The following is an 11,866-nucleotide window of genomic DNA, read 5'->3' as shown; positions in this document are numbered from 1 at the left end:
TAAATACTCAATGCGTAAAATAGTAAAAGTTCCAATGCTAATTTTCCTAAATAACTCGTTAGCGCACGCTTCGCGCGCCTAAAAGCCTGGATCGCGCAAGCACTCTAGTGGCTTTGCCCCTCGTGCACGTTGCGTACACTCAAGTGCGCTTTCTGACTGCTTGGCGCAGCTGCTCAACATTCTTCCCTGCTTGTTCTTCGCAATTCCCAAACATCTAAACGTGTTATTATTTTCACTAATCTAACACCTTGTAGTCAATTATTGAAGATCATGCAACTCCTTAGTATGCATTTCTTGGATGTTCTTGGACTTGGAACGAGTCAATAGTCCACTTGATAATTCGGGGTCATCCTCACTATTCTCCGCTTTGCCCCAGCTATCCAGGATTATATCAGAAAGTGAAGTTTGGGCAAGCATAACGAAAGCTTAAATTTAAATCCTACAGCACAATTAAATAGTTAACCAACAGGGAGGTTTTTGAGAAATTGTTACAATTCAAAATCCTACCTAGTCATGATGGCACCTTACCCAACATGCTAGATAAGGCAGAAAATAAATAACATAACTCGAATGAAAGATCATCAATAATCAATAAATAAAATGGTGGAAAATCTATACAACTATCCCAAAGATTGGTAGTACAAGTCATGAGCCACTAAGATTTAAATTTACAATGTTGATACAAAGAAAATACAACATATGTTTGAATATACATAAAAAGAAGTTCAAATCCTAAACTACCATGAATAAGGTGGTAGCTTGCAGCTGGAGTTCGAGTACATCCTCATTGCTAGCCTCCAAGATCCACATCAGCTCAGCTCTGAAATCTGCACGCTAGGTGCAAAAGTATAGTATGAGTACAACTGACTCCATGTACTCAGTAAGTATCTTGACTAACCTCACTGAAGTAGTGGCGAGGTTTTTAAGTCAAAAGACAACTCACTAATATAATATGTGCAATTCGTAAGCAATAGAAATAACAAGAGAAAAGACAAGTAACATTGAAAGAGTCAAATAAGAGAAATAACGAGCATGAACCAACCCTTTCTCAATAAACGTGCACAAGATATCAAATCAAATGGTACGACAACACCCTTTGTGTATTTATCTCATCCTCACCAAGCATAAGTATAACTACACCAAAGAAGGTAGAAGGCGTATAGCTAATAATAACAATAAGATGGAAGGCATCGATATAACAATAGTAAATAAGGTAGAAGGCATGTAGATAATAGTAACAAATAAGGTAGAAGTCATGTAGATGATAGTAGTAAACCAGATAGAAGGAATATAGGAATATATGTAACAACAATAAATAAGGTAGAAGGCATGTAGTTAACGACAACCAAACAAGATAGAAGGCATACATGTAACTCTAACAAACAAGAAAAAGGCAAAGGTGTAACAATAATTCAGCATGGTAGAAGGCATATATGTGTGTGTGAGGAAAGGATGAACATAAGATAATGCATTTCTCTCGTCCTCGCCCGCGAAGAACCACCATTCATGCCATGAACTCTCATCCTCACTTGCATGGAAACACTCTTCGTGCCATTAACATATCGCTCTTCTTCACGGAAAACATCCTTCATGCAATAATAATAATGTTAGAAACCACAAAAATACTTTTCGTATATAAATCACTCTCTCACAAGCATGAAAATACCCTTCGTGCAATTAACTCTTCATCACCAAGCATATATATAAAGCAATACCAAGCAAGGTAGGAAGCATAAAGAACATTAAGAAGAATTAGAATAATACTCCACGTGAGAGATAATCATAACTTTTGCACCAATAGGCGAGCCAACATTTCGAAAACTATAATGTTCAAATATCTCAATAAAACTTAAACATGACCTTTAGCATGAATATGGGAACTCAAATATCACAAGAATAATGGATATAGATAGGTGTTCATGATATAAAGTATGTCTTCAACTAAATCGAGTATATTAACAATCTTAAGAATATTCCCTCAAGTTTAATGAAGATATCATAACTAAAATACAATCTCTAGGATGGATAATTATACTCATACATTCAGTGAAACAAATGAAACCTAAGTCGAGAAGTTCACAAAGTTCAACAAGGCACGTAGAAGCATATAATCAATCCCGAGCATGGATAACCCTAACACATACATATACGCTTGCCACCTCGCATATGCTTCACCCTCGCATGTAGTAAAAATATCATTTATTAGGAAAAACAAAGCTAGGCAAAACACTTACCTAATCAGACTAGTCTTCAACCTCAAATCGTATCAAAATCTCATTTTAGCCTCCAATCATGCAAATCCAAGAAAAACATCATCCAAGGAAGTCAATCAATACTATAGGAAGCGATCCCAATTCATAAAGTTTCGATCTTTGATGAATTCTCAAAAAGTAAACAAAAGTCAACCCGAGTTCACGTGCCCAAAATCTAAAACCAATACCAAATTCGAATGATCCATAACCTGCCGAGTCCAAATATATAGTTAATTTCAAAAAAGAGTCCAAATCAGTACTCAAATCTCCAAATACGCCCATCTAAGTTACAAAAACCCCAAATTTTATCTCAAAAATTTACATTTTAGGTATAAAAATTTATGGGGAATCAAGATATATAACCGAATCCAAGTGAAAATTATTTACCTTCAATATAGTAGTGAAATCCCTCTTTAAAATCTCCTCATCTCGAAGTCTAGGAAAAGAAATATGAAAGAATGAGAAAAATCCCAAAAATAAGCACTTACATACACTGCCTTGTGATACCCATTGCAATCGCGATAGGCCACTCGCGATCGCGAAAGCTAAATGCAACCCCTAGCTCCAACTCCTCTTTGCAACGCGACACCTGCCGTGCGAACACGAAGACCAACACTGCCCAACCTATGCGAATATGAGAATCCCTCCATGAACGCGAAGGCCAAACCTTCCGCCTGACTCCACTTCTGCACGAACGCGTACCACCACATACGAATGCGAAGAACTTGCCCACAATTATACGTGAATGCGACCCCTTTTCGCGAACGCGAATAACAAGTCCCTCAGCCATTAATTACCTTACGCGATTGCGAGACTTGTTTCGCGATCGCGATGAAAAACTAACACCAGCAAAATCTGCAGCTCCAAACTTCACCAAAACGGAAATGGGCCAAAAATACCCCTATACTATGCGAAAATGATCATTTATACCGTTTGTTATACTATTCGTCCACCATTATCCCTGACGCTATAGAATTGGATCAATTATACCCCTCCTCCGTTAGGACCCTCCACCATGGACAATGCCATCCTACGTAGTCTGATATTTTGATAAGGTGAATGCGATGTGACATGCCACTTCGCTGTCTTAACCCTATTTTATCCCATCTCCCATTTCTTCCTCCAACACCACCTCCTCGTTCACCTAATCACTACCACCACCACAATCTTTATCAACCGCCACCTCCTCTGTAAACCCACAATCATCATCACCATATTAAAATTAATTGGCGTGGACATTTTGACAAACAGTTGAGAGTCACTTCCAAAATTTCAAAGAAATAAATATGGTGAAGTCCTATGAGCATCACCATAATCCACTACATCAGTTTTACATTACCAATCTATCACCGAAATGTACTGCCTAACTCACGACTACATCAACAATTCCATTCTAACACATTCATTTATGGAATAATATAAATAATTGTAGCATAATCCCTTCCAAAGTAAAATTCATTCATGAATGGATAAAATAACTTAATTTTATCTCTGTTAAACTTAGATAGATGCCAATACTAGAACAGGAGAAAATCAAATGCCTACAATCAGTTGGAATCGCGTGGATTGTTTTTTGTACAGATAGCAACGAAGAAGATGGGGCAACGAAAATAGGGAAGCTGTTGATATGAGAACCAAAGTTCATACCCACAACTCACACATAGTTTAACAGCTGAGACAATATCACATTATTTATTGCAAAATTTGGGTCAAAGTTTGAGTTCAAAAAATTAATTATGAGTATTAATATCTGTAAGATTTAGTAAATAAGAATTGAGTTGACAAGGAAAAAAAGAAGGGAAAAGGACCAAATATACACCTTTACTTTAGTACATTGTTCATATCTATCCTTTGTCATACTATGTGGTCATATTTATCCTTATCGTTAGCCAAATTTTTTAAAAATACCCTTCACGTAACGGAAAGCCACCATATTAATAAAATAATCATTTTAAAAAAAATTCATTAATCCAAACCTGTTAAACCCATCATTTGAAAATACGGAACCTAGATTTCTGAGACGTCTTTAACACATTTTATTCATTTAGAGAAAGACCGGGAATGATGGTGGAAGTAGGATTACTAAAAACTTATATTTTTGGTTATTAGTTGTTCATGGCGGCATTAGGATGTCATGTTATCACTTTCAGTTTTTTTTTTTTTGTGTGGTTATAATATGACATCCCTTTGTCTAATGTAATCCATACTTGACAGTTGATTTGTATGTTGGTAACAACTATTATATACTTTAATAATACATGTGTTTGGTTAATACATTAAGTTAGTGTACTTAGGTTGTTAAGTTACTTTCCAACTGGTTGGTGTACTTTCTTTCATTCTTGATGAATTCCTCGGACTGTAGCTTGATATAAATTGAATCTCCTCTAATTATTTTTAAATTTTTATTCATTATAAGTTCAGTTGTTACTAAGAATTATGAATATCTCATCCTATATCTTGGAATCTAACTTTGGTTCTTAAGGGGTGATTTGAAAATAATTACTTGTTGCCCAAATGCTTAAAGCAAAATAAGAAAATCATGGTGCGTGAATACTCATCAACAAAGGCTCACTGTTGGAGGAAGAAATACTTTGATAACTATCTTAAGACTTTAGAATTGCCAACCTAATAAGATGTTATAAATATTCAAGTCATGGTAGAAAGAAAATGATGAATACTCGGTACAATTCGACATGGTAAAAAAAAACAAAGAGAGAAGCTAGAAGAAAAAAATAAAAATTAGAAAAAGGTAGAATATAATAAACACACAATAAAGATATTAAAAGAATTGTGACTCAATGTATAAATGAATATATGGTTATCGGTATTTTTATGTCTTTCACTTCTTGAATTCAACAAGTGACTATGAAGGAGATGACTAATATGTGAGGAAGAAGTGCAGTAAATAAAAGGGGTTTAACGGGTTATTAATGGATTTTAAAAAAATAGGTATTTTTTCATTTTGGTGACTTTCTGTTAGGTGGAGGGCATTTTTAAAAAGTTTGCCTAACGGTAAGGATAGATGTGTCTCGATAGTATAACAAATGGTACGTGTGAACAATATACTAAAGTAGAGAAAAGAAGAGATCTATTTATAGTAAAGAGATTATTACAAATAGGAATAAGAGAATAAAAATAAAAATATGGTTAAAATAAAAAAGAAAAGAAAGGAATGATGGAGAAAGAAAAGTAAAGGTTAAATTAATAAGGGATAACTTAGGTAATATAATTTTATGGTAAGGATATTTTTGTCTTAAAAAAAATTAATTTTCTACTTCAGCTTCTTGGAAGAAGCTAAAATTTGTAACTTCTTCGCAAACGTAAAAAAACTGCTTCTATTGCGGCTCAAAAGTACTTCTCTATTTTGGCCAAACACCTCATATTTTTAAATAAGTACTAGTTTTAGTATAAGCGCGTTGCGTGTGTTCTCATTCTAATGAGAATAAACTTTTTAAGAATAACATAAATAATATTCAAATTAGAGATGTATTTGCGAGCTAAAATGAAATTTAATATTCTTCAAATTATATATATATATATATATATATATATATATATATATATATATATATATATATATTCATTTTATATTAATTATTACAAAATTTATTTGTGATAGTTTACTAACACTTGAAAATTTTCAATCCATTTTTCTCATTTTATTAGAGTGCTAAAAAGTTATATTTACGCTTATCATATTCATGCCTTAGAACTCACATAGGTATTCAAACATGGCAAATACTAATGGTCCGTAAATGTTTAGCTCGATCGTATCTTATTAATGGTTCTTATAAATTTATAAGCCAATCATATCTTATTCTACCTATGATTTCTTTCTAAAGAGCTTCATTTACACGAGAACAAATACATATATACGTCATATTCCTAGTCCTATGTGGTAAAACTAAGAGTATACACATTCTTTACTTATATATAAGGAGGCTACTAAGATTTTAATAAGATTGACCAATTAGATGAAGTGAGTCTCTTGAATTAGGCATTTTGTGTAAGTTCTATGATTACAGTATCAATTATCAAAACTCCCAACTTTTCTATAACGACCCGACTGATCGTTAGTACTTTTACTGTTTTATGACTCGCGTGGATGGTTAGTTAGGGATTTGGAAGGGTTCGGGTTGAAATCGGAACACTTGGTTTCTTAATTTGGCTTTAAAGGGCTAAGTTTGACTTTAGTCAATATTTTAAGTAACCGACCTCAGAATCGAGATTTGACGATTCCAATAGGTTCATGTGATGAATGTTCGGATCGGATTTTGGATGACCCGGGTGCGTTTCAGCGCTTAATATTGATAGTTGGCACATTGAAGGTTTTAAAATTCTTTAAATTTGGTTTAGATTAGATTTTGGTATTATCGAGGTCCGTTTGGGATTCCGAGCCTGGAAATAGTTCCGTATGGTGATTTAAGACCTGCACGCAAAATTTGGTATCATTCCGAGTAGTTTAAGTATGTTTAGGCGCATTCGGAGCAAGTTGGAAGAACTTTAAGTTCATAAGTTGAATTGATTTGGTTTGGGGTGTGATTCTTAGTTTTGGTGTTGTTTTCTGCGTTCCGATGGCTCGAGCAAGTCCGTCTCATGTTTACAAATTTGTTGGTATATTTGGGCGAGGTCTCGGGGGCCTCGGGTGCAATCCAGGCAATGCACAGATTGAACTTGGACTCAAAAGGGTGCACCAGTTCTGGTGTGCCCACACCTGCGAGCTTTTGGCCGCAGGTGCGAGCCCATAGATACGTGCATTTGGCTTCAGAAGCGGCCTTGGAACATTTGGCCAGGGGTCCGCAGAAGCATAGAGGTGTGCGCATAAGCGGCCTCGCTTCTGCGATTGAGAGCCGCAGGTGCGCGAAGGCCGCATTTGCGCTTCGCGTCCGCAGAAGCGGAATCCCGTCTGCAGAAGTGTCCACCACTGGGCCTGGGGAATTTTGCAAAAGTGGACCTAGTTTCGCAGAAGCAGTACCACAGGTGCGGCCCAGGGACCGCAGGTGCGAAATTGCTGGAGGCAGAGTAGTCCATTTAATGCGGGACTTAGGCTATTTTGGCTCACTTTCTTTCATCTCTTTAGCGATTTTGGAGCTCTTGGAGAGGGGTTTTCACCTAACACTTTGAGGTAAGTAATTTCTATATAATGTGAGTTAAATACATAGATTATGGGTAAATTTTAACATCTAAAATTTGTGAAAATCATGAGTTTAGATAAAAAAAACCCAGGTTTTGATTAAAAAAAAAAGAGATTTAACCACAAAAATGGTTATGGGATTGAGTGAAAATAATATATTTGAGTTCGTAAGGTTATGAGTAACAAATTTCTTCAAACATTTTCGAAATCCGGGTAAGTGAGTCCGAGGATAAATTTTAGGAATCTTTCAATTGGGGTTGGGTAATCACTCTAATAGTTCGAATATGAACTTTTGAACATGTATTGATTAATTTATATACAATTTGGCTAGTTTTGGATTGTTCAACACCGAGTTAAAGCTTTAGAGCAAAATTATGATCGGAAAGTGAGCCTTGAGACGAGGTAAGTCTCTTGTCTAACCTTCTAAGAGGGAATTTGCCCTATATGTGATTTAAATTAATATTTGTCTCTAATTATGGGGGGCTACGTATGTACAAGGTGACGAGAGTCCGTGCGTAGCTACTAATTATGCTTATGTCCGGGTAGTCATAGGACCCAAATCATGAATTATTTAAAATGTTTGCACCTTACTTGTTAATTAAAGTGCCTAAATTATATTAGAACTTGTTAGAGGAGTTGTGAAAGACCGTTAATGAAATTTCTATTGCATGGTGTATGAGCCTTTAATAACGTTTAAGTCAAATGCTTACAAAGTATCCTCTCTTCTTGTGGAGCGGGCCGAATGCCTCGGCAATAGATATATGCATCTATGATTTGTGCCGCTCGACCCTCGGCAGTGTACACATTATTCTGGATCGGGCCGTACGACCTCGGTATAATCGTGCGTGATAACACTCGAAGTGTAATCATATATTTTATATCCTTCTCTGGCTTGGGAGGCAAAATTATATAAGATGGAAATTTATTTGGAACTTACCATGTGTGAAAGGACTATTTACTTTCTGCTCGTTATTGATTTATTGTTATTATTTACATAACCCGTGCTCATTTAAAATTTTGTATTTCTTTACTATTAGCCCATAGTAAGTGTCGATGTCGACCCCTCGTCAATACTTCTTCGAGGTTAGACTTGATACTTACTAGGTATATGTTGTTTATGTACTCACACTATACTTCTGCACTAACCATACATGATCTGAGGCAGGTGCATCTGGTAGTCCTACCGGCGTGCATCCCCGATATCCCGAGGCCTAGTAGTGAGCTTCTTCCTGAGCCGTTCTGCAGCCCCTAGAATCTCTCTTTTGTATTTGTATTTTGTCTACTTTATTTTGGACAGTAGTTAGAGTTTTGCATATTCTACTAGTTGCTCATATACTTGTGACACCAGGTCTTGACACACACACTAGTAGACTTTATGATTTTGGAATACTCGCATCATTATGATTGCCATTCAGTCATCTTCATTTCAGTTATTAAATTTCCCACTCTTTAATTTATTATTAAATTGTATTTAATTACTTAAAAAACTTATTAAAAGAGAAATGACATGGTTTAGTTCACCATTGGCTTGCATAGCGGCGATGTTGGGTACAATCACGGCCTATAAAGGAAATTAGGTCGTGATAACATGGTATTAGAGCACTAGGTTCACGTAGGTCTTACAAATTATGAGCAGGCCTAATAGAGTCTTGCGGATCCGTGCGGAGATGTCTGTACTTATCTTCGAGAGGCTATAGGGTGTTAGGAAAAACTACTCTTTCTTTATCTCTTATCGTGCACTTGGTGTTGTACTAAGTAATTTTCTCTCATTCTCTCACAGATGGTGAGAACGCGCGCGCAGCGGATGTTCCAGACCATGGAGGAGCTGCTCCCCCTGTTTCTAGAGGCCGAGGGAGGGCTCCAGTTCGTGGTAGAGGACGAGGGCGTCCTAGAGTTACTCCAGTTACACCACTAGTGGATCTAGTAGAGGATCCCATTATTGAGGAGCAGGGTGAGGTGCCTGCAGCCGGACTAGCTCCGGTGGATTTCATGTCTGCACCGGGATTCCAGGAGGTCATGGGCCGTATGCTACGGTTCATGGATTCTATGACTCAAGCTGGCTTGTTTCCAGCAGACCCTGCCACATCTCAGGTGGGAGGGGGAGAACAGACCCCTACCGCTCAGGCTCCAGGGCATGAAGCTGCGGTATATCAGACCCCGGGCACACTACCCGTTGGCGGAGCTCAGCTAGTTGCAGCAGTTATACCTGAGCCCATACCAGCTGCGATCGGCGATCCGCATAGGCTATTGGACAGATGAACCAGGCTACAACCTCCTGTCTTTGGAGGTGAGTGACACAGGACCCCTAGGACTTTATTGACCGGTACAGGGACAAACTGCACAACATGAGGAAATTAGAGTCCCATGGGGTGGATTTTACTACTTTCCACCTGGAGGGCAGGGCCCGTAGGTGGTGGCAGTCATATCTTCTCGACAGACCAGTAGGTTTTCCTCCCATGACTTGGGACCAGTTCACACGCCTCTTCTTGGACAGATATATTCCACCCTCTCCGAGGGAAGAGTTGCGATTTCAGTTCGAGCAGCTCCAGCAGGGCCAGCTATCAGTGACTGACTATGAGGTGAGATTCTTTGAGTTGTCTCGCCATGCACTTATAATACTTCCGACCGATACAGAGAGAGTGTAGAGGTTTGTTGCAGGTTTGCACTCTACTAGCCAGGCCACTATGGTTCGAGAGGTTGAGATGAGGACTTTTTATGAGCTAGTTGTAGAGATATCTTGGAGGATCAAGGGTGCATGTCAGTGTGGTCGGGAGCAGGCTATGAGGGGTAAGCGGTTCCAGTATTCTGGAGAGTTTAGTGGTGCCCCGACTGGGGGTAGGGGCCAGTTCGTGAGGGGTCAGTCTAGCAGGCCCACATATCCAGCACTGCCGCCTCCTGGGGGTGCTCCAGTGCGACCTTATTTCAGTGCCATGCCAGAGAGTTCTTACCGCTCGCCAGCTATTCAGGGATCCTCCAGTGGGTATTCAGTCCATCAGGGTCAGACTTCAGGTCAGCAGTCCACCGTACCAAGAGGGTATTTCGAGTGTGGGGACCTTAGTCACGTGCGGAGGTTCTGCCCCAGGCTTCAGGTCAAGGTAGTGCACCAGGGTCAGCAGCCTATGATTCTAGCACCACTTGCCCCATCGGCCGTCCAGCCACCCAGAAGCGGAGGGCAGGTGGGTAGGGGCCGTCCTAGAGGTGGAGGCCAGTCGGGTGGAGGCCAGGTAGGTGGCGCTCCAGCTAGGTTCTATGCTTTTCCGGCTAGACCAGATGCAGTGGCCTCAGATGCCGTGATCACATATATTATTTCGGTCTGCGGTAGGGATGCTTTAGTACTATTTGTCCTAGGATCTACATATTCATATGTTTCATCTCTGTTTGCTCATTTCCTGGGTGTTACTCGTGAATCCTTGGGTACTCCTGTTTATGTATCCATACCAGTGGGCGATTCTGTTGTTGTGGATCGGATATATTGGTCCTGCATTGTTACATTATGTGGTTATGAGACTAGAGCAGATCTTCTGTTGCTTGATATGACCGACTTTGAAGTCATCCTGGGCATGAATTAGTTGTCTTCATATCACGCCATCCTTGATTGCCATGCCAAGACGGTTACCTTGGCGATGCCAGAGTTGCCTAGACTGGAGTGGAAGGGTTCGTCAGTTAGGTGCATCTAGTTGGGTTATTTCTTTTTTGAAGGCTCGACACATGGTCGAGAAGGTTTGTTTGGCTTATCTAGCCTATGTTAAGGATGCTACCACAGAGACTATGGCGATTGATTCAAAACTCATGGTCCGGGAGTTCTCCGATGTGTTTCCTTCTGATCTTCCAGGCATGCCACCAGATCATGATATCGATTTCTGTATTGATTTGGCTCCAGGTACCCAGCCTATATCTATCCCACCGTACCGCATGGCTCCGAAAGAGTTAAAGGAGCAGCTTGAGGAGTTGCTAGAAAAAGGGTTCGTCAGACTGAGTGTATCGCCTTGGGGTGCACCAGTGTTATTTGTGAAGAAGAAAGTTGGGACTATACGTATGTGCATTGATTACCACCAGTTGAACAAAGTTACTATCAAGAACAAGTACCTGTTTCCACGTATTGATGACTTGTTTGACCAGTTTCAGGGTGCTAGGGTGTTCTCAAAAATTGACTTGAGATCGGGGTACCATCAGTTGAAGATTTGGGATTCGGATGTTCCGAAGACTGCTTTTCAGACTAGATATGGCCATTATGAGTTTTTAGTGATATCCTTCGATTTGACTAACGGCCCGATGACGTTTATGGATTTGATGAACAGGGTGTTCAGGCCATATATTGATTCGTTTGTCATTGTCTTCATTGATGATATTTTGATCTGCTCGCGTAGCATGGAGGAGCACGAGCAGCATTTGAGAGTGGTACTTCAGACCTTGTGGGAACAGAAGCTATATGCTAAGTTCTCCAAGTGTGAGTTTTGGCTATATTCTGTAGTATTCTTGG

At 39.1% G+C, this 11,866-nt stretch overlaps 1 protein-coding gene and 1 long non-coding RNA gene across 2 annotated transcripts; one reads left to right on the top strand and one right to left on the bottom strand.

Moving 5' to 3' along the window:
• Positions 1-611: 611 nt before the first annotated feature.
• On the bottom strand, positions 612-3,977 carry LOC117279656 (uncharacterized). Its single transcript, XR_004510061.2, has 3 exons — positions 2,741-3,977; positions 2,235-2,461; positions 612-834 (listed from the first exon to the last, which is right to left on the bottom strand). It is a non-coding gene; the product is annotated as an uncharacterized lncRNA (long non-coding RNA).
• A 6,093-nt stretch (positions 3,978-10,070) lies between these two features.
• On the top strand, positions 10,071-10,955 carry LOC138902903 (uncharacterized). Its single transcript, XM_070190803.1, has one exon. The coding sequence runs from the start codon at positions 10,071-10,073 to the stop codon at positions 10,953-10,955; it is 885 nt and encodes a 294-aa protein (XP_070046904.1).
• Positions 10,956-11,866: the final 911 nt, after the last annotated feature.

Source organism: Nicotiana tomentosiformis, chromosome 12, assembly GCF_000390325.3.
Source record: "Nicotiana tomentosiformis chromosome 12, ASM39032v3, whole genome shotgun sequence".
Lineage (NCBI taxonomy): Eukaryota > Viridiplantae > Streptophyta > Magnoliopsida > Solanales > Solanaceae > Nicotiana > Nicotiana tomentosiformis.
Note: the sequence above shows the minus strand (reverse complement) of the source record. Positions and strands in the feature narration are given on the sequence as shown.

Excerpts from the sequence above, each read along its gene's own strand:
- LOC138902903 (XM_070190803.1), top strand. The coding sequence starts at position 10,071 with ATGGTTCGAGAGGTTGAGATGAGGACTTTTTATGAGCTAGTTGTAGAG.